Raw genomic sequence first — 22,447 nt, 5'->3', positions numbered from 1 at the left:
AACAATCACAATGGAAACATAACTACTAGAATAGAGAGAAATGTGAAAACAAAACACAGACAAAAGGTAACCTTGACTACCCTTTTCTATCCCATAAACAATAATTATTCATTAAGTTTTTCTTTACAAAACGTGCTGCCTCTTTTACTACTGTGGCAGATCCTTAATCAAACCTGAACACATAGCTTGGTATTATTACAGGTTCTTACATTTGATTTATTCCCTCTCCTGTCACAAGGTCTCAGAACAATATCCAACAAGTCAAACCAAAGCCAGCCAGCTGTAGCATTAATCAGAGAGTAGTTCGACAAGACCGGTGACAAATGACACCATATTGGCACTTTAACGCCTAAAATAACCTAATTAAAATAAAGAATACCTACCATTCAACAAAAGACCGTAGAAACTAAAATGTATTCTGAGAAAGTAACTAAGTAGGAGCAAGCCCATTCTCACATAAAACATCTGACAAATCTTATTAGATCTTGATGATTAGGATCCAGCGACATTATTTTTGTGAAAGCAGGACAAGGCAGAGGAGAGGTTAACAGGAGCAAGACAAATTAAAAAGTGGAGAGTACTAGACTGCTAATAAAATGATCACAGTTCAAAAAGTATCTACAACACAAGTAAAGCAAAATTCTGCTCTAAGTGATACTTTAGCACTCTTTAGTTTTATCTTTTTGGAGATGAAATGGTCCCTAATGTTTTACTCATATTGATTTATTCACTTGATTAAAAAACAGTCAGTATTCCTATATTAACTTCACTTAAATGACTAAACTTTTATTATGCCTGGTTCTCCAAATGTTGAGCAGTTTCCACAAATAATACAAGGGCTACCTTTTGCAGTACTTAGAAGAAAGGTTGGCACTACAGAAAGTAAAATTATGTGTGATGCAAGGTTAATAAACCACCAAAGTAAAAAACACAGTAGGATGACAATGTTGATCTTTGCTAACAGTGGAGATTCTTGGTTGGCAACCCGAGCGAGCCCGTTCTTCTGCTGCCACACCCACCCAAAGACAAAGAAAAGAGAATAAATTAAAAACAAACTTTAACTAACTTACAAGCAAGAATCTCTTGTGCTTGACTGATCTAGATATTTTTATTTTCTGAATTGTTTTGAATTTGAATAAAGAATTGGAATTAACAATTGCATTTCAATTTTATTATAGTTTCACAAGTAGGATGAAGATTTTAAGAATATCCAGATTGTGTATTAAGTAATCATTAGTTCATGACCATCTATCTGACATCAGATTAGTTCAAGTAAATCCATCCATCCATTTTCTTTACACCCTTGTCTCCTCCTGACCCCACTAGGGACTAGGGACAAGTAAAACATAGGATGGCTTAGAGTATTTAGCAAGACTTGAAACAAACTAAATAGACCCTTAATTTAATACCAAATCATAATATGCAAATCAGACTCCAGGTGATGTAGTTGAAGAGATGTATTATTATATTGTCTTACAGAACTTTCATCTTGTACAGTTCAGCTGTTTTTTAGTTTTCCCTTGTGGCGCCCCTCAGTCCATGATGCCCTGAACGAAATGCCATACCAAGAAAACGCAACACGGGCATGTGAACTGATTTCTGGTAAGATTATAACTTTGTAAATGTTTCTGTGTGGAAAAAGCCAAAAATATTAAGTTGCATGTGTTGTGAACTTGACTCTATTTGTTTTTGCTGAGGTCATCAGTGTAATATAGCACATTAGACGCTAAAGTTTTTTTTTTGTTTTTTTTAAGTCAAACCAAGGCTATAAATATCAATCCTTTACACGCTTTGACTTGTGAACGTGTGCAAATCGAGCATCGTTTAAAAATACAGATTCCCGACCACACTAACACACCTGTTTTCTTTAAATATTTTTTTTGTTAGATTTTTGTTTGTATTTTTAAAAGGCTAGAAACATCCCAGACCTATACAGCCTTCCACAAAAGCAAAGGAGTCCCGCGGTTTAGAGGACATTAAAAAAACCCAAAAAAACTCCACATCTCTGCACCAATCGCCCTCCTCCCTCTTTTTTGCCCTCCTCCTCCTCTTCCTCCTCCCCATCCAGAGAGACTTCCCGCTGTGCCGCTTCCTATAACGCCTCGATAGGGAGTTGCAATAAACAGGCACACGCACAATCAAGCCGGGCCTCTGCCTGCTGGATAACTGGAGGAGCGCGGTGATTTTGCACACGCTGCTGATGGGAACCTCGGCGAGTCATTGTCCTCCGCTAAACGGGACATAGTAATAATAGCAACAACAGACGACTGCGAGCGGGATTGGGAAACAAGATGAAGTTGGTGGTCCGCCTCCTCCTGCTTCTCCTGGCGGTGTGTCCTGTGTGCGGCGGTGCCGGTGAGGAAACTCTTTATGTCGGTGTTTGTGATTGTTTCAGGTTTAGCCAGGCCATTGCCTCATGTGAAAAGAAAATAGTATTTATTTAATTGTTTAAAGCGTCATGGCAAAGATCCTCCGAGATAGGTGCACCGAAGTTTTCACAATCTCACAGGAAAGTGATCATTTTAAAATAACAGACGTATAACAAAACAGCAGTTTACTTATAACAGCTTTTATTTTCAAGGCTATCAGAAAGTTGAAAATGTAACTTTAATTGCAGTTCGTTGAAAGAACTGGAATTAATCGTTTTTCTTTGTTTTTTTTGTTGTTTTTTTTTTGCATAAATGGTTGTAAAAATATAACGGTGAAGTAGAAGTGTTAAAGAATAAAAAAAAATGCAACAGAAATAACAAATGTGTACTTTCAGCTAAAAAAAAAAGATTGTATGTATTTGAAAGATTTGTTAAAGTTTGTATTGCCAATCTTTACTGCATCCTGCATGTGGTTCGCTTCAAAAGAACACTGCACAGGATTATGATGACCTCTGTTAAAGTTGTTTGTTCATCAGTTAAACAAGAACACAAGAGTCCAATTTCAGTGTCGACGCCTCCTGCAGTTGCCCTTGAATGTGCAGCATGTGCTCATGGGAATAAATGCTGCACAGTTTAGACCTGATAGACATTTATCCATAAGCGCCATCAGATGATGAAAGTTAGATGCAAGCCAGTGAAAGGTGAAAATGCTCCATCTTCTCGTTAGGATTTCCATTTACCCCCCCTCTCATTTCTCCTGTGTCGGATGTTAGAGCCGTCTCATATCAGTGTTACAGATTCTGTTCCTCCAGAGACCTCCTATTACTGACCGATATGCTGACTATCCATTTTATGGACACAGTTATATTATACTCATACATTATGCACAGTAGGCTGCACAGTGGCGCAGTTGGTAGAGCTGTTGCCGTGCAGCAAGAAGGTTCTGGGTTCGATTCCCGGCCCCAGTCTTTCTGCATGGAGTTTGCATGTTCTCCCTGTGCATGCGTGGGTTTTCTCCGGGTACTCCGGTTTCCTCCCGTCCAGGATGTACCCCGCCTCTCGCCCGGAACGTTAGCTGGAGATAGGCACCAGCACCCCTCCCGACCCCACTGAGGGACAAGGGTGTTCAGAAAATGGATGGATTATGCACAGTTTTAATTGTATTCCAGCAAACATGTTTACTCTGATTTTCTTGAACTTCAATTTATAAACACTTCTAGAAAAATCATATCACGGAGCTGCCATTCCACATTTGTAGAGATTTTGTTAAAAGCTCTTTTGTGTGGGAAAGCATCACGAGGTAAAGTTAATTTGGATTTCTGCAAAATCTGGATGCAACATTTAATAAGTGTCAACATGTATCCACCTCTCAAGTTCAGAGGTTTGTAAGACAGTGAAAACCCCTTTTTCGAGATAGTTGAAAAGCATATCAATATTTTCTTTGTTTTAGCTTCCTCTCCCAGTAAGTTTGTCTTTGCGGAGAGGGAGGACGCTCTGCTTAAGAAACTTTTCACGGGATATCAGCGCTGGGTCAGGCCCATCCAGCGAGCCAACGACACCGTCAGAGTTCGCTTTGGACTCAAGATCTCTCAGCTGGTTGATGTGGTGAGATGACTCCAACTATATGAACACATTGTTTGTTCATCCTCTTACATTTAAGCAGCTCATTAATATTTTTTTATCTCAGTCTAATCTAAAGTGGAAAAAAGGAACGTTTCTCACATCCTGTAGTGAAGCAAAAATATTCACACAAGCATTAAATCAGCCTGTTAATATATATGAACTTTTTTTTTAACAATTGAAAGTTACTCTATGCAAGTTGGGGGATTTCAAAAAATAGCAAAAGAAATATTTTTTTAAATACATATCAAACTCCATATCTACAAAGTCCTCTTAAAGGTCTAATCTGGCGTCTTAAATCGTAAGTCTCAGCTAAGTTATTTTTCATTCTTTGCAAAAACAAACCCTAAATACTCCAGTACAAAGCCAGTGTTTAATTGGTCCTTTCTCTGACAAACTTACCAGCATTCTAGTTTTGAAATTCGAACTGTAAAACCAAGCTTATTTTACAAGTGCTAGTAATCTGTATTGTGTAAATGATTAATTTGGTTGATTGGACTTGATAACAGTTTTATGTTTGGGTATTTTAGCTAACTTTAGTAATTAGTTATTTGAATAAAATACATTTTTGATTGTGTTACAACAATAGACAATCAAACTTAGACATTTATGGAAAACTGAGGTGGCCTGCAGAAATAACTTTGACTTGAAGCAACAGAAATCTGGACAGTAAAGCCAGTCCTCCGTATGAGTCTTTGAGGCTAAAACGAATCCTCAAGTTGCTGTCGCACTGTTTTCATGTCTTGGAATGCATACTGCCAGATTAAAAACATTGGGTCTAAACATAAAGAAAAGGACAATTTGTAGATTATTAAGTTTTTTCGTGTCATTGAACTATGGATCAATTTCAATTCTCACTAGGGTTGAATAGTACATGTGTACTGGGATGAATATTGTGGGAATTTAGTGTTCGTTTTTTTTTATACTTGCTTTTTCTGTCGTGCCACATTTTTATATTGAAGGATCAACAATCTAGAAATTAAATGTCTATATTCCCTGAGTGTCCCCAAGTGGTCAAGTTATTACAGTATTTGAGGAACAGAAAGTAAAATTTTCCTGTGATGCCAAATTTTCCCACGCGACTGAAACAAACTGCAAATACAGAATATTATTTGCAATGGAAAAAAAGAGCACAGTGATCTCAAATCAGGCAAACATGGTTGTAGTTTGGTGTTAATGCACCTGCACTTCTGTCTTACCATCAAAGTCAAATTAAATTAAACATAAAAATGTTATTTTCAAAGTGTTTTCAAATTATTATAAGTATTTCTAAAAAGAATGCTAAAAGAATAGACTAAATTTTACAGCCCAGCAGTGCAGCATTACTGAAGCAAGGAGAAAATTATTCATTTTAAATAATAGAAATACTTAACTTAACGACACTGTTCTTTTAAATTTAAGTATAGGTGTCATGGCAACAAAATATTTATATGTGAATGAGCACTATGATTATTTTAAGAATCTACTATTGTGTGGGACAGAAACTGTTGATTTTGATAGAGAATATTTTTTACAGGTAGCTATAAATTATACTCACTTGTATGTTAATAAGAAGTACTTGTTTAGCCAAGAAAAATACATTTAAAAATACATGAGCAAAATGAATTAAAGCACAAATGAAAATGGTAATTGAAATCTTTGACCTTTTGGTTCTACCTGGTGTGCTGAATTCAACAGACCATTGAAGCTCTACCTGGTTTTAAAATAAATGTTACTCTCTGTAAATATTTTAGCATCTATCTGTGATAGGTTGAGATGATTTAGGTGTTTCAGAAGAGAAAACTGGGACTGCTGATGGAGGAAGCACTCCTCTTTGCTTGAAATATTTATCTAAATCAGTTTAAATATATCTTACTATTCTTGGTCTTTGCACTGGAAACAGCTATGAGTGGATAAAACCTCTCAAGGCTCTTCGGCTGCTGAACCGGGCTTGGAGAGAGAAATGGCAGGAGAGCCAACAGTAAACACTGCAGCTTTGCTTCACTGTTTATGTCCCCAGAGTCTCCCTGGGCTGCTGCATGGCCCAGTATTAGATTATGGTTCACATCTGGTCTGTGTGATCACCAAAACATCCAACCCACTTTGACAGCTGAGGCTTGGACTGGATGATCTGCTGCAGGTTTGGATACATCTCCTTCAAATGCAACACTTATCCCTCCACAACCTTCCTCCTTCGTCTAAACCTGCCTTTGCTGATGTGAAAACAAGTTAGCTACATCCGACATGTCATTTCCTGATGTCCTTTGTTTACTATTTGCACTGGGTTGGTTTGGTCCACAGCTAGTATATTTTAGTTAATTAGGTTCTTTTCCAGAAAAGAAGTGATTACTTTTACACAACAAAAATAGTTGAACAGGGGACAACAACATAGCACATCAATAAGTATGTAGAAAAAAAATTGTAGCTAGATCAATTAACTAAATATGCACAAATATGACATGAATCTATATCCTTAAAGGATATAGAGGTTTTTTTTGACAGTTTCACTATATTAATCCAAAATCCAATATGTTATTTAGATTTATTAAAAAAATAATATAAGATGTACATATGAAGTTAGACTAATTTTCCAAGCTCTGAAAATGTCCTATATTTTCTTCAGATCTGTAAAATATAATAAATAATTTTACACATCATCTGAATGTGTCACATAAACAAACAAATAAAATAATCACTTGCAGTGTTACTTAACTATTGTTTTTACTTATTGCAGTTAAAAAATATGGGCTTTTTATATGTTGTGTCTTATTCCATTAGCCCTCTCTTACTTAGCCTTTTACCATTTTCTTTGTTTCTTCTCGTGAGTAGATATTTAGATTTTTTTTGCTTGTTTTTTAAAATATATTTTAGGATGAGAAAAACCAGCTTATGACAACAAACGTTTGGTTGACTCAGGTAAGCCCTGCTAATTTCATCATGAATTTACCCACCGTTTACCCTCCTGAAATAAACGATCAGTTATTTGTGTAATGTTCTCCAAGGTTCCCAGAGTTATGATGTATTTTGTGTCTATCTTGACCAGGAGTGGATTGATTACAAGCTGCGATGGAGTCCAGATGAATATGGAGGAATCACCTCCATCCGAGTTCCCTCAGAAAATATCTGGCTCCCAGACATCGTCCTATATGAGAAGTAAGACGTACAGAAATCCCTCACACCATCTCACTGTTCCCTCTATTTGTGCAACCCTTTCTGTACCCTTCAGCCCCACCTGGTGGTAACTGATCGATACAGCAGGTTTACGCCAGCACCAGCAAATCACATCGTAATTGATTAGTGAAGATGAAACGCCAAATATGACGTAGAGGGTTTGTATAAAAGCAATGCAACAAAAATAAAATCTCATTCCTTCTTGTGCTTAAGCTATTACCACCACTGCAGAACAGATATATGCTCCAAGAAGTTAATGAAAGGAGGTTTTAGTTTAAACCTCCTGTGAGTTTAATTCTTGGATTCCATATCAGTATGGAAAGTACACTAAAAATATGTATGTGATGCTTATTTTATTTGAAATGTACAAAACATTGATGTGACATTGAATAACATGCCATGATTGCATTCAGTTTTCACTTCTCTATTTTAATTTATTACACTGATGAAAAATAAAATATGATGGAGATTTAACCACTAACATAAATAAAACAACGTACTGTAATTTTGTTGGAAAAACGACCCATTCCTGATTTTGACTTTACGTTTCTTCAGCGCTGATGGACGCTTCGAGGGCTCCCTGATGACCAAAGCCATCGTAAAGCACAACGGTGCCATCACCTGGACACCACCCGCCAGTTACAAGTCTGCCTGCACCATGGACGTCACCTTCTTCCCCTTTGACCGGCAGAACTGCTCCATGAAGTTTGGGTCGTGGACCTACGATGGCAACATGGTGGACCTGGTCCTGATGGACAACCACGTTGATCGGAAAGACTTCTTTGACAATGGAGAGTGGGAGATTCTCAGTGCTACTGGAGCCAAAGGAAACAGGAAGGATGGCTTGTACTCCTACCCGTTCATCACCTACTCCTTCATCCTGAAGAGATTGCCACTCTTCTACACGCTCTTTCTCATCATTCCCTGTTTGGGTTTGTCCTTTCTTACTGTCCTTGTGTTTTACCTTCCCTCTGATGAAGGAGAGAAGCTGTCACTCTCCACCTCTGTCCTAGTGTCCCTCACTGTGTTTCTTTTGGTCATAGAGGAGATCATCCCCTCCTCCTCCAAAGTAATCCCTCTCATCGGAGAATATTTGCTCTTCATCATGATCTTCGTCACCCTTTCGATTATCGTCACCGTCTTCGTCATCAATGTGCACCACCGCTCCTCGGCCACCTATCACCCAATGTCGCCATGGGTTCGCAGTCTCTTCCTGCAGAAATTGCCCAGACTGCTTTGCATGCGAGGACACACGGACCGGTACCACTACCCGGAACTGGCTCCGGAAAGTCCTGAACTGAAGCCTCGCTCTGGAAGTCGGAGGGGAGGTTGGAAGACGAGCAGCGGAGCATGTGGACAGGCAGCTTCTGATGGGAAGGAGGAAGAAGCTTGGGCCACCATGTTGGAGAAGGCCATCTACTCGGTGCGGTACATCAGCAGACACATCCGTAAAGAGCACTTCATCCGCGAGGTGGGTATAGGTGTCATTAATCTCACTCGATTGCTTTTCCCATATTTTATGTCTTGTTTCTGTTTTTCACAGGTGGTTCAAGACTGGAAGTTTGTTGCCCAGGTGTTAGACCGGATCTTCCTCTGGGCTTTCCTTACTGTCTCTATTCTGGGCACCATACTCATCTTCACTCCAGCCTTGCAGATGTTCCTGAAAATCCCTCCTCCAACTGCAACTGAGGAGCCGCCTCTACACCAGTAAACATCTCCATCTCTTTCTCTGGCAGCTCAAGGTCTTCACTCCAAAATTTATAAGTTACAAGTGAGCAAGAAGAAGACACCATCAAAGACTATAAAGTCCTCTGACCACATTTATATATTGCTATATGTATGTTTCAAGCACAAAATAACATTTCACAAACCGATGATGGAGCATTTTAATGGTCACACATGCTCACTCTTTATGACTGAATGAATGCTGATGTTTAATAAACTGGAACCTAGAGAGCAAAACAGAAAAAAAGATATGCATATAGTGTAAAAGCTGGATTTATGCATCACTTGCTCAAATAATTTCTGTTTGGATGTTTGTTTTTCTATGTTTACAACCTGCATAACATCTCTTTATCAAGTTGAAAACAGCCAATTAAGACTCCCAGAAAATCAGATTCTTAAATCCTTGGCACTGAATGCCAATTAACACCAAAACATGTCTTCTTGCTTATCCTAGTTTCTAGCAGCATAATTAAACTACCGTACATGTTCACTACCAAGACCTTGAGTTTTATGTTAGTGGAAAGTCAGAACTCTTGTTTTAACTGTATTTTATGTTTTCTAACAGGAAGCTCATTTAAAATATAAGTAAAGTTCCCATAGAGTTCTGTTTTGACTTGTTGCATAACGCATTTCACTAAAAGTTTTAAATAAGCTGAGCTTTTAGTTGCTTTTAATGGCATTTTTGGCCCTTTTTCTGTTTGATAGATTTGTATCCAATTTGTTTTCAATAAACCATGCAATAAAATATAAGTCTATAAACGTAGGTGCTGCAACAAAGAAATCAGAGACGATATTTGGCAACTCCTGAAGAAAATAAATGTTTGATGCTGTTATCGCCACCCAGTGGCAAATCAGAACACAACATACAAATGTATGTTATATCCTCCAGTAAAATCAAGTAAAGTATAAAAAGTCACCATCTGTGGCAATATTTGATATGGACAATATGGTCAGTTGCCAATGCAGCATTAGGGAAGGAAACGAGCGAGAACCAGATTGACAAATATTCACATATCTGGCAGTTCTGTCCCGTTGGTTTAATGCATAAGCAGACAGTGGGGAGTTGTCATCCCTTTACTGCTTTAAGGCGGCACAGCTACAAATTATGTTAACAAAGAATTTAATTTTTGCATTTTAATTGTTCGGGGCAAAAGAAAGGGCATGCCAAACGCATGTTTTACTACTGGTCACCTACTTAATTAAAACAACTGTCCATCCCAATATCATCAACTTTTGGTAAAACCCAGTTGTTAATTAAAGATGTTTGTAAGATAACTTTAGTCAACAACTAGAATAACAGTACTGAGGATAAAGCTGTGGAGAAATGTAAGGCAGGGTTAGGTTATGAGACAACTTCTCAATCTTTCAATATCTCACAAAGCACAGTTCAATTTAGCGTCCAAAAATTAAGAGTATGGCACAACTGCAAACATACCATGAATTGAGCGTTGATCAGAGATGATGCCAAAGCTTTACGGTAACTTTGTAGCTGTAGAGATTCACAGCTCAGGTGAGGGAAACCTAACATGACAAAGCTTATCTGTGCAACTTGCAAAGCTGGTAAAAAAAAAAAAAAAAAAAGAGAAAAAGCTTTCACTGTAAAAAAGCTATAAGAAATCCACTTCAGACAAGGTGCTTATTTCATGGAGCGATCAAAAACAAACATTTCACTCCATGTGATGGGAAACTAGCACTGAAATCAGAGCGTTTTCCCTGAACCTACCATTACCACTGTGAAACATGTTGACATGTTTTGAGGATGCTTTTTTTTTTTCTTCAAAAAAATCAGGGACAGGGAAGATGGTTCAATAGGAAAATAGATGATGCTAAATATGGAGGAATCTTGCAAGAAAACATATAAGAGGCTGCAAAATAGTTCAGTCTGGAATGAAGATTGACGTACCAACAGCACAACAATCACAATATGAATATCTACAATGGAGTGGTTTGAATAAAAGCAAAGCTAGGTGCTAGAATGGTCCAATGACAGACCAGAGCTAAATCCTAATTGGTGGCAAGACTTGAAAACTGCTGTTAACAGATGCACTCCATCTAAATATTGCTGAGTTTGAGTTATTTTAGAAAAAAAAAATCTTTCTTGAAACTAAATTTGAAACCGTGTGTTGAATTTCTTCCACTTTTATTCCACACATAAGAATGTGCCACTGAACTTTGGTCAACCACACACAAAAAATCCCAATAAAACCTCTGCGTGCTGCTGCCAGTCATGGCCAGGATTCTCTCGCAAAAGAGATTTTTAATCGCAATGAGCGTTTCCTGGTGAAATAGAAAAAGATAAATGTGGCTGAAGATAATTTGCAACAGCTCAAGGTGCAGAAATACTAAATGTTGCATGAACCTAAATTCATTCAGAGCTGAATTGCTTAATAGCAGTTTGAGTGTGTGGAAACAAAATCAACAAAGAAAAAAAAATCACTTACCACTTAAAGTCACCAGCAGGATCACATACTTCATGACTAACAAATGTTAAATACAAATTATAGCAGAACAAAAATGAACAAAATTCAACAAATATTTCTGACTTTCTAAATAAGCATACAGTCTAGATAGTAGCAGAGAGTGAGTTTTACCTGCAGGCTGAGTGTGAAGCTGGCAGCTGAATGCCTGCTCTCTGAGCTAAGAGCTTGTCAGAATGTTGGAAGAAACAGGAGTTTCTTTCACTGATTTTTAGCAGCAGTGAGAGGAATGAAAGGACTCAAGCGTCAGGCACAGTCAGTTGCCAGGGATCGTTCAGGCCTTCCGGGCAGAGACACAAATAAAAACTTTGGAGACTTACGGGAACAAGTCAGGCTGTGAGATTCAGCAGAAAGGTGTCGCTGGCAGGAGGAAGCATTAGCAAAAGCAAACTCACATTTTCAGCATTTTCTACAAACGGATACATTAATCAAGTGTTTTTTTTTTTGTTATTATTTTGCATTTGTGCAGAAAATCTGCTCACAGCTCACAAATATGTGGATGTGCAGACATCATTGTGTGTTTGGTTAGTTCCTCCAAAAACAGCAGTCAACATTTTCAACCTTGTGAAGCTTGCTTTTATGAACTTCTGTTCAGCGTTGAACAGAAGTGCATTTATTCTGGTTTCTTTTGTGCACTTCACTCATGTCGCCACTAGTTGGGGTAATTGTCAAGCTAAACAGGACAGATACAAACTCTTTGCAGAGATTTGGTCAGTTTGCTTTACATTTGGAGAGACGAACGTGAACCCACGCTGATGGAGTAAAACACGACTGACTTCTTTCAAAGTAAGATTTATCAAAGTAGAGCCATGACAATATTATGTTTAGGATACATTGTCAGCTAAAACGTTGTATATGTCTGACAAAGTGTTTCAGTTTTTGTTTACCACTTATTTCTTATTTCTAACTCATTTAGTCTTCTAAAGTTGGTCATAATGCTTTAATTTAAACATTGCTGTTGCAAAAAAAAAAACAAACAAAAAAACAAACAAAAACAATAAAATTCACCAGAAGAACCTGGAACTGGTGGCTGATGCTGTGTTTTTTTTTTTTTTTTTTTTTGTTGTTCACCTGTTTGACCATTTGACTACACTAAATCACAGTATGTGTGCATGAGGCTAAACTGCATAATGTGGGCTTAACACATGAAGCGGGGGTGGATGTAAAATTTGTGTTCAAATCAAAGGCCAAGACTTAAAATAAATATCAAAGTAAGTCCCAGGAGATCTCAGCACATGCAGCATTTTGAAATTGTTGTTGCAGCTGCATAAACACAGCCGTAGGAAAACTGAAGTGGCCATCGGAGCTAATTCACACTTGTAGTAGTGGTAAACAGAGGACAGAGCAAAACTGAATATTAAATCAAGTTAAATAGGAATCTAAGTGTGCGGCCAATGACCTGGGGTGCTGTAATATTTGTAATATTTGAAGATTCCCAGTTCTTTTAATCCACCCACACAATCACTAAACTCTCAGATCTCTTTCTGCAGATCTGCTTATGTTTTCCAAACTGTTTGACTCTGACACCTTCCTCACCTGTAACGGCACTGCTGACCTTTTCCACAGTTAATTTTAAAGTATGTGTGAGAGATTTGACCTTTCACTGACATTCCATTAAAAAAACAGAGTCAGTACCTGCACAGACTAACAAATTTGCAGACTTGCAGTGAGAGGACACAGGAGACGCCGTCTCTGGAAGACCAATGTGCCAGTCTCAGGTTTTTGGGTGACATTACTGTTGAGATGAGGCATCATTTCCAGGAAGATGGGACTAGTGCCAAAATGAAAAGGACCAAATCTACTTTGTACAGTTATCAACTGGATGAAAAGGTTTAAAAATACAAAACCACAATAACCTGTACTGTTTGCATGTACAAAAAAAAAAAGCTTTACACATCTGATGCAAAATAACTGACACATTTCTCAATTTATAAATTAGAAAAATCAAAGTGTCTGAGGATTTATTTAATAAGAAGAATCAATGTTTTCCTATTATTCAGGTATAAATATGACGTGACAGATAAGACCTATTAACCACACTTTAAATAGGACAGAAAATAAAAAAACGACTTTCAAGTGAGAGAGCTGCATGTTGATCTTCAAAATCAGTGCCTAACTCAGTCTTTCTATAAACAAATCATTTTTGGGCTTCCGTGTAAATATTCATCAGGGTGATGAATAACTCATTAGTCTGGATATGTGACAGAAAATGTTTCAATGTAAATATTGTGGATATAAAAACATTAATACATAACTAACTAAACTAAAGGAATTTTCCCTCATTTGGTTAAACCAGTTTGCTAAAGTTAACCCTTAAGGTTCCACTTATTTGATGTGGTTCCACTAGGAAGGAGCACTACATCACTTGTGAAATCTTTACTTGGATTTGACAATAAAGCCATATCCTGTATTTTCTTTTCTTTTTCTAACTTTCCTGCCAAAAAAAAAAAAAGTCAAATGTGTACATGTTTCAGGAAATGTTATATGCAAACAGACACAGAGAAATGCACAAACACACCTTGGTGTCTTTCACACATCAAAGGTAGCAACTCAAACTAGAACTAAAACTCTTCTGACCTCATTCTATCAAACACCTGCACACATATGCACCCTACTGGGATGGGTGTATTTCTTTAAACAAATATTTAATTTAGAAACATGGAGAGATGCTATTGGGTCTCTGATAATATGGAGAAAGCTTAAAATAGTTATTCTGTCATCTATTTTCAGAGATAAAGATAGAACCAACATATAGGCTAACCTCTGCTGTTTGCTTTTACTGCGGTTCTTGCATGCATTCTCACAATAACATGACATACACATACAGCTGTCAATCATTGCATCTACTTGTTTTTTTATGGTTTGAAAAACAGCATACACAAAGAGGAACATTAGCAGAATACTTTGCTTATAAAGGGCATCAACAGTGAGTTTTGCCCTCCACATTCACATCTGCCCTCACCACTTTAACAAAGATGTATCACAAACAAACACACAATGTCACACATTTTCTGCTTCAATTGAGCAAGTTGACAGAATGTTGGCTTTGGATTGGTTAATACATTATTTATGCATGTTTTATTTTATTTTATTTATATATTATTAAACCTGCCTTTGACCTGATTTCCTGCAACAAAATGAATAGGCTGATCATCTAAAACTTGAAGGACCAAGTTGCATCATCTCCGTTTTTACATCCAGACAGTACAAACAGTGTATCACTTTTTAAACATTTTGTTATGTTACAGCTTATTCCAAATTGTGCTAAATTTATGTCTTTCCACCAAACTTCTACACACAAATACCCCAGCACAGTGATGGGGTAAATGGGTTTTTGAAATATTTACAAATGTATTAAAAATGGAAACCAAGAAATCACATTTATGGAAGACTTCACAGCCTTTGCAACAAAGCTCAATATTGAACTGTTTCCAAAAATTAACCTTGATATGTTGTGACACCTTAAATGGATTCCACTTGTGGTTAATTCTGTTGACTTGATTTGGAAAGGCACTCAGCTATTTATATAGGGTCCCACGATTGACAATGCAGGTCAGAGGTCACACACAAAGCATGAAATCAAAGGAATTACCTCTGAGACAAATCTGGGGAAGGCCCCAGAAACATTTTTACCGCTTGGAAAGGTAAAACTGCCTGAAAATGGGTGTGCTAAGCTTGTTGCATCGTATTCAAAAAGACCCGATTCTGTATTTGCTGCCAAAGGTGGATCAACATGTTACAAAGCAAAGGCTGTGATTAGTTATGTAAATGTGATTTCTTGGTTCTCTAATTTCAATACATTTTGTCAAAAGTATTTTTCCACATTGTCAAAATGAGGTATTCATATGTAGACTTTCAAAGAATGATATTAATTTATGACAATTCTGGATAACGCTTTAACCAAAAACTTTTGGGAGAAGTGAAGCGCAGTGAATTTTTTCCGGATGCACTGCAACTCTCAACACATTCATTGTTGCTTTGCCTTATAAATATTTTACTGCTGACAAGATTTGTTTTAATTCATATAAATAAAAACTGACAAAACCGCCCATAAAACTCTCCACCTGTGCTCACACAAACAAGGGGGGAAAAATCTCTCTAATGCTGTTTTTGGTGCTATTTTTCTTTTTAATTACCATGTGCTTTAAACAAGCAGTGAGGCCACAGAGCCTCATCAGTTATGAGTTTGCTTGGGGCCAAACAAACACTGCTGAGAGTGAGATGTTTTTATTCTTCATCTGGCTTTGAGCAGAAATACTTTTTTAACACAAAGGATTTGTTTGCCACTCCTTCCTCTGGGGATAAAGTCACATACAGAGCAGTCAAGGAGGAAAGACTTCCAGTGACTCTAAAATAAGCTACAGTAAGGCATGTATAGAGTCACTGCAGAGAACATCGCGTGGTTTGCAGCTTCCACTCTAGAATATTGGTTTTGTACATGTAGCCGATAACATGGTCAAAGAAATGCATTAGTGTAAATATTTTAAAAAGGTACAACTTATTTCTGTATAGCTCTTTTAAATGTTTGTTGATTTGATATGCATGATCTCTCTCAGTCAATAAATATTTACACAGCCACCTTTAAAGGAAAACCACAAAGTATGGACATACAAATGAAACACAAATACAATTTTGAAATACAAAAATAAAGAAAATAGAGAAAAAAAAAAGTTCAAAACTAAGATAAAAGGGGTCGGAGGAACTAACAGCAGTCTCTTGTGACCAAGGCTGTTAAGTTCTTGATATTATCCAAACATGTTTGATAAGATTTGATCTTTCTATACTTGGGCTCCTTTTACTTGATCACTGCAAAATGTCCTTGCTGGCCTTTAGATGTTTTTCAGAACAATGTGTCTTGAAAGACAGAGAGACAGGCAGGGACTCCAAAACAAAATGCGCCCATACAAAAAAGGGTTTAACCCAAGTTTTGACAGCAAAGAGAAAATAAAAGTAAGCAGATATGTCAATGTAATTAAATAGAATAGAGTAAGTTGTTTTACATCCTTTGAAGTTTTACAACATGCTAATGAAATTTTTTTTGCAGCAATGCCTTGCAGGTAGGTCTCTTGTTTAATTCATAACTAGGTTATATAGGACTTTCAGTGTTGACTTTGCATCCTGTAGTTATGTGTGCATATTTTTTCCCCTCTATTTACTCACACAGCCAAAAAATGTTGATTGCTTAGTTATGGAGAAACAGAAACAGATGTGGTTTGGGAGTGAATATAGGACTTGTGTAATGACAACATGTGGTGCCAAATACTCTGGGCTCCTTAGGTAGCTGTTTTTTTTTTTTTTTTTACTCATAACGTTAAATGACTAAATAATGCACAAGAGACCGAGCTCTTACAAACATCTCGCAGCTGCTACTTTAGCCTCCAAACGTCTCTGTCGTTACACTCAATATAGTGGTAGGAATAACAACTCCTTTTTGATTTTTCTTTTTTTTAAGTGAACAGATGTTTTTGAAAATATGAGCTCACTAAGGGTCTAGGAGATGTACAGTCTGGAGTGAAATCATGCATGAATTAAAGTTAGTTAAACACATGTACTATGATACAGTTTCCTCAATCATAAATAAGTAAGGTAAGACAAAATGCATGGATATGAATGAATTAGATACCACAACTCAACACATCGTTTTAGATAAAACTCCCTCTTCTGCTGGGAAGAGTGACAACATGGAGACAGATAGACAGAACATTTGGAAGGATAGTCAGTATTCTTGCTCCCTGCCTGTGGGGCCCTATTTTCATCTGAAATTATTTATGGACTGGAATAAATAGGTCACTTGATTATGAGCCAGCTTGGCACAAAACGGAGACAAATACAACAAAAATGCAGTTGATGAACCTCATTGTAACACCAGGAAGTGGGAAATTGCAAAGCGACACATGGCACGTTTATAGAAAAACAGTCGACAGCTGTGCGACAAGCAGGGTCGGCTGGTGATGGCTGCTTGCTTTATGAACTGGAGACACTAATTCTGCCCATTACACAGAACTTATGGAGAATGCAGTTCTCTCTCTCTTTCTCTCTCTCTCTTTCTCTCTCTCTCTCTGTGCCTTTGTCTTTCTCTCTCTCTCTCTCTCTTTCTCTCTCTCTCTCTCTCTCTCTCTCTCTCCTTCTTTATTTTCTGTTATTTTCTAATACGAATCAACAGGAGCTATTTTTAAATTAACTCTCAAAATTATCTTTCACACACTTTTTGTTCATCCAGCTTTTTTGATAAAATAAATAACAATAAGAGTAGCTATTATACGTGAGTGTTTTACTCTTCACGGCAAATAACTATTCTGTACTATATGTGGTGGCAATATAATTATAGCACGGCTCTGCAGTGAAGTCGTTCAGTGCTACAACACTCTTACCTCACCGCAATAAACTCACTACATACTATTTGTTTACCAAAGTGTACATGAAATGGTCCTTTGCCGTTTTAATTGAGCTTATTTCAGGCTGTGTTGAGCATATGCAGTTAGTATGTAAAATACATTTGTTTTCATTGCAGAATGGAGTCTGTTTTGATTAATTAACAAGCACGATGAAGCCAATTAGTCAAGAAACAAACTGCAGACAGCTGCGCAATCTGTCCTCTCCTGGTTCCAGGCTGCTGAGCACTAACCTGATTTCAACTCTGACCTTTTCACTCAACAGACTTTGATTTGTTTTTGACAGGAAGATTGTCATTTGATTTGTTTTCTAAAAAACAAAACAAAACAGATATACCACATTTTTAAACAAACCTTGGTGAAGAACAAGTAAAGTAAAAGAAAACACTAGGAAATACTTACATGTCCACACACCCATCCATCTATCCATCCATACATCGTTACATACATACATACAACCCAGACATTTCTTCCCATCAATGCTCACTCCAGCAAGTTCTGGGTCTCCAGAGTCTCCACTTGCTGGAAAACCTTCATAAGAAGCTTTATAACCAGAAACTGCTACATCTCAACCTTGTTTTTTAATGAGAAAGCAAATAGTGAATAAAGTTTGAGTTCAATCAGCCTATTTCATCCACTTCTGAGCTTAGGTTCTTTTGCTCATGTTCATATCTTATTAACAAGGGAGGAATAAGACATGAATACAGACATATTGGCTCGACTCCTTCAACCCAACACAGAGTAACGCTGCAGACAAGGCCTCTTTTTGTCTGTCTATCCATTTGCTGCTCCATCAGTGATAAAAATCCTCCATCTAGGTAGAGATTTGTCCTCCATCTAGATGGAGCTTTTTTTTTTCCTACTTGAGAAACATAAGCTCAGCCTTATAAGAACTGATTCTCAAACATGGGCTGCTCAGTTGCTGACTTCTCCAATGCGAGCTGAATTTCATATTTTTAATACACCAACAAAACCACATCATCCATAAAAAAATATGAGTTTCCCAAAAAGACACCATCCTCTCCACTACTTCGTCTTCAGATCCTGGCCATGAACACCATAAACAATAACAGGGAAAAGCTGCAGCCGTTCCATGCAGAGTTCGTGCACTGAGAACAACTTTGACTTTACATTTTACATTTTATAGCTACTATTTTATGACAAACAAGGGTTTTTACTGCATTCCTTCATTAAATTTAATGTGCAGTAAAAAAAAAAACGAGACTCTCTTTGTTGGAGTGTCATTGTGTTCCAGACAGAATGTGACAGGTTCCAGTCTTTGCTCAACTTCTCTGTAAGTTGTCATTGTCTTCCTGACCTTAAAACGATTTTCTGATGTTCTGCAGGTGAATAATTTATTCTGTTGCACATCTAAATATTCTGTGAGTATGAGGTTGTGTACTTGTTTCTAGTGAGCTCCTTTGTTACTTTGGCAATATGGACCTTCAGAAGGAACCAAAAGGAAATGTTGGGGGGCTCTCTTCAGCTGGAACTACAAAGAAAATCCATACGCTTAAGGCCATTAAAGTAATTTATATGTTTCTAGGTCTAATATGTTTCTTGGCGCCTCTCAGTGCAATAATAGTGTAGAATTAAAAGAAAAATGTCTTAATCTTTAGAGTTTAAATTATCAGTGGTGCTAAGGAGATACAGATAATTACCCCATTAGAGATTAAATGGTCTGGCAGATGTGGAGCAATTTAAGTTAAAAATTTTCAGGATCCTAGGTAGCTTTGCCAAATGTGATGAATCATTTTGGAAACAGAGGCATGTTCAAACAATGGATTTAAAATTTTAATTTAAAAATTCTGTTCCTTTCTACTCTTCCTCCAGACTCAGGGCCTTTAATTTCCAAAAGTATATAAAACTTACTTCCATTTGAAAGAGGAACTGTTTCCAGTCACAGCCCAAGCCTTTAAGGATCTCCATCTCTTGAGTGGGTTTTGCTTTGCAGTCCTCAACCACACTTTTTTCCCTCCACTCAACTTTCTATTAATATCGTTAGGCACTACAGGAACAGCCATCTTCTTTAGGAATTCATTTTAGAAATCTTTTTAAATGGTTTTATGAGATTGAACTTTCATTAAGTTTAAACCGAAATTACAAAGAGACAGACTGCTAACCAGCTTGTGTGTGTGTGAGTGAATCTGTAGCTGGTGCTGCGTGACGGCGCCATTCTGAACTCCACTCTGCCGTCTGTCAGCCCTCTCCCCCCTCCGCACACTCTCTTCCCTCCTCCTCCTCTTTGTCTCTTCTCTGCCTCTCGTTCATTCTGCCGGAGAGCCGCAGCGCCTTCCTCGAGGATCCGACACGGAGAGCCCACGGCCGGGCAGCGGAGTTCAGCGTGAGAATGCGGTGCCACAAGTTTTGGGGTCCCTGTTGGGTTGGATTTTATATTTGTGCTGCCATGCTTTTTAAAGGTAGGTTTGAATTAGAGTCACTTTTGATTATTTTAGGTTAGATAACGTTGTTTTACTAGAATTTGATATTCTTTTTGTGTTGTGATGTGTTTACTAAGGAGTTATCAAGTTAACTGAAAAAATATATGGCTTAGTTTTCCATTGCATGCTCTCTGAATCTCTACATGGACAGTTTGAATCAGTTTGGTCTTAACTAATTTAAACAAGGGCAAATAATTATCACAAGTAGTTATTTTCAAACCCTGTGCACACGTCTGCTTACATACATGTACCTTCTGCACATTTGGCTTTGGTTATTCATGTGTAAATTGATGTGCATGCATGGGTTTGTAATTCTCTACTAAGCTCCATCATCATCATCATCATCATCATCATCATCAGCAGCAGCAGCAGCAGCAGCAGCAGCAGCAGCAGCAGCATCCTCAACATCTGGGCTGTTTTCTTCCCACTTTGTAGTACAGAGGTTTATTAAATTTCCACCTTCAAACTCAATGTGTGAGTGTGCGTTGCCACCCACAAAATTATATATTGACCAGTCCTCACACCTTCCAATGCTCATACCTCACCTTGTTAAACCCAGTCAGTGGCCAATCTGTGGGAAGGAAGATGGAGGGAAGCGAATGCACAAAATAAATAGATACAGATCACATCTAAGCTCAGGACAACAGGCCTTCCTGTCATATTTCTGTTGCATACCTGGAGGTAACTTTCAATAGAGAATATTAATAGATATTAAAGTTTCACAAATATTGTAAATTTGAGGTTTTGTGTTCGTTTTTACAAAAGTGACGAAGCTATAAGAACCAAGAGCATACTTAGTTGTCAGATGGGTAAATAAAAAAATGCTATCCAAACTAACCAGATCCTAAGTGAATAAACAATATGTTAAATTATGTTAACTTATGAATCAACTGGGAATGTGGTAACGACACACTTTAATGCCAGACCTCTCGAAGCAAAACCTGTCTAATAACATCAAGCAGAGTAAAAGATCTAAAAATGGTTCACATTATGCTCCAATCTTAAGAAATTAAAGAAATGGTAAGAAATAAAGTCAAAGACTGAAAACGATCCGACTGGAAAGGGTTGCAAAAACATTTTTTTTTTTTTAGATTTTATGAGAAAAGCAAACCACAGTGAGATGCAGTATTCAGAAAAGGAGAGAACATGAAACAGTGGTAAATCTTCCCTTTAATGGCCACATTACCAAAATCACTCTAAGAGCGCACCGACCAATCATCCGGAAGGTCACACAAAGAACCCATAACAACATCTTTAGCTCCACAGGCCTTCCTGAGTTGCGGTCATTATTCAGGATCCAGTAATAAGAAAGAAAATGGGCCAAAATAGCATAAATTGGGAAGCTGCAATGCAGAAACCATCGATGACCAAAAAGAAAGCACTATCTCATGTTTCCCAAAAGAAAGATTTTGATCATCTTCCTCCCTCCCAAAACCTGAAACTAGGAACAAGGGTGTAAGAAAATAGATGGATGAATATTACTGACTTTACCACTATTTTTTTATTTCTAAGAAACATTACACACTATTTTGTCTTAGTTTATGTGACACTTGAACTTTTTTATTGCCTCCTATAGAAGAGGAAAATATATGACCATGACTCAGTTTAATGTCAAAATTTTCATAGTAATTGTAAATTAGTAAATCAGTTTTAATTTTGAAACTTTATCTGGATTAAATATTCATGAAAGAAATAATAAAGTGTACAGCTAACCACCTTAATGATCAGTAATTTTTATTGTGTTATTTTGTTGCATTTTTATTTTAATCAATTTAAAATGTATTTAGATTTTTTTTACGTAACCTGGTTCCAGTTATGAAGCTAAACCAATTATACCCTGGCACACAAAATATGCATGTGACATTTTTGACATATTACATTTTTGTATAATTACCAACAAATATTCATTTAAACCTTGATTAAAATGTCTTTTTTAACGTTTCAAAATGTGTTATCATAGTTATTTATTTTACTCACACACCCAAGGTTAAGGTCACTGAACTGCCCTCAGCGCAGAGTGTGCATGTTCACTGCCCTTTGTGTCTCTGTGACGGCCTGGTGAACGGCTCCACCCTGCACTACTCTGCAGGGACAGAGTTGACAAAAGAAAAATGTTTCATATATTAATCTTCAAACATATTAGAAGTACACTAACTATTAGTCTGACAGCAAATATGCTTGGTGTAGTTATTATACCTTTTAAATGCCTCAATCAGGCTTTTCCCTTGTTGATGCTGATTTCTGAGGCCTGACTGATTCTGATTTGATTTCAA

General features: G+C 37.3%; 2 protein-coding genes and 1 long non-coding RNA gene across 4 annotated transcripts in view; 2 read left to right on the top strand and 1 right to left on the bottom strand.

The window, feature by feature from the left end:
- Positions 1-2,046: 2,046 nt before the first annotated feature.
- Positions 2,047-9,359, top strand: LOC106946669 (neuronal acetylcholine receptor subunit non-alpha-2-like). 2 transcript variants are annotated; one of them, XM_015031310.1, is made up of 7 exons: positions 2,047-2,355; positions 3,820-3,974; positions 6,840-6,884; positions 7,012-7,121; positions 7,695-8,610; positions 8,683-8,712; positions 8,794-9,359. In XM_015031310.1, the coding sequence occupies exons 1-7, from the start codon at positions 2,292-2,294 to the stop codon at positions 8,848-8,850; spliced, it is 1,377 nt and encodes a 458-aa protein (XP_014886796.1). In that variant the 5' UTR covers positions 2,047-2,291; the 3' UTR covers positions 8,851-9,359. The 2 variants fall into 2 exon arrangements, with proteins under 2 accessions (XP_014886796.1, XP_014886703.1); XM_015031217.1 differs by having other exon boundaries at positions 2,050-2,355; positions 8,683-9,359.
- Positions 8,982-12,253, bottom strand: LOC106946773 (uncharacterized). Its single transcript, XR_001424831.1, has 3 exons — positions 11,456-12,253; positions 9,340-11,341; positions 8,982-9,184 (listed from the first exon to the last, which is right to left on the bottom strand). It is a non-coding gene; the product is annotated as an uncharacterized LOC106946773 (long non-coding RNA).
- Positions 12,254-19,885: 7,632 nt separating this feature from the next.
- Positions 19,886-22,447, top strand: part of LOC106946609 (neuronal acetylcholine receptor subunit alpha-7-like) — a 34,254-nt gene continuing 31,692 nt past the window's right edge. The window contains exon 1 of the mRNA XM_015031094.1: positions 19,886-20,153. Coding sequence (XP_014886580.1) covers positions 20,084-20,153 — 70 coding nt within the window. The 5' untranslated portion in view covers positions 19,886-20,083. The remainder of the gene's footprint in view (positions 20,154-22,447) is intronic.

This window comes from Poecilia latipinna, unplaced genomic scaffold, assembly GCF_001443285.1.
Source record: "Poecilia latipinna isolate Pla-1442-1.1 unplaced genomic scaffold, P_latipinna-1.0 Scaffold0, whole genome shotgun sequence".
In the NCBI taxonomy this organism is placed as follows: domain Eukaryota; kingdom Metazoa; phylum Chordata; class Actinopteri; order Cyprinodontiformes; family Poeciliidae; genus Poecilia; species Poecilia latipinna.
The sequence above is the reverse complement of the archived record's forward strand: the minus strand, read 5'-3'. Positions and strand labels throughout refer to the sequence as shown.

Bases quoted from the DNA above. Each gene is read 5' to 3' on its own strand.
- LOC106946669 (XM_015031217.1), top strand. From the start codon at position 2,292: ATGAAGTTGGTGGTCCGCCTCCTCCTGCTTCTCCTGGCGGTGTGTCCT. The intron at 6,885-7,011 runs GTAAGCCCTGCT...TATCTTGACCAG, and splicing joins CAAACGTTTGGTTGACTCAG to GAGTGGATTGATTACAAGCT. The intron at 8,611-8,682 runs GTGGGTATAGGT...TGTTTTTCACAG, and splicing joins AAGAGCACTTCATCCGCGAG to GTGGTTCAAGACTGGAAGTT.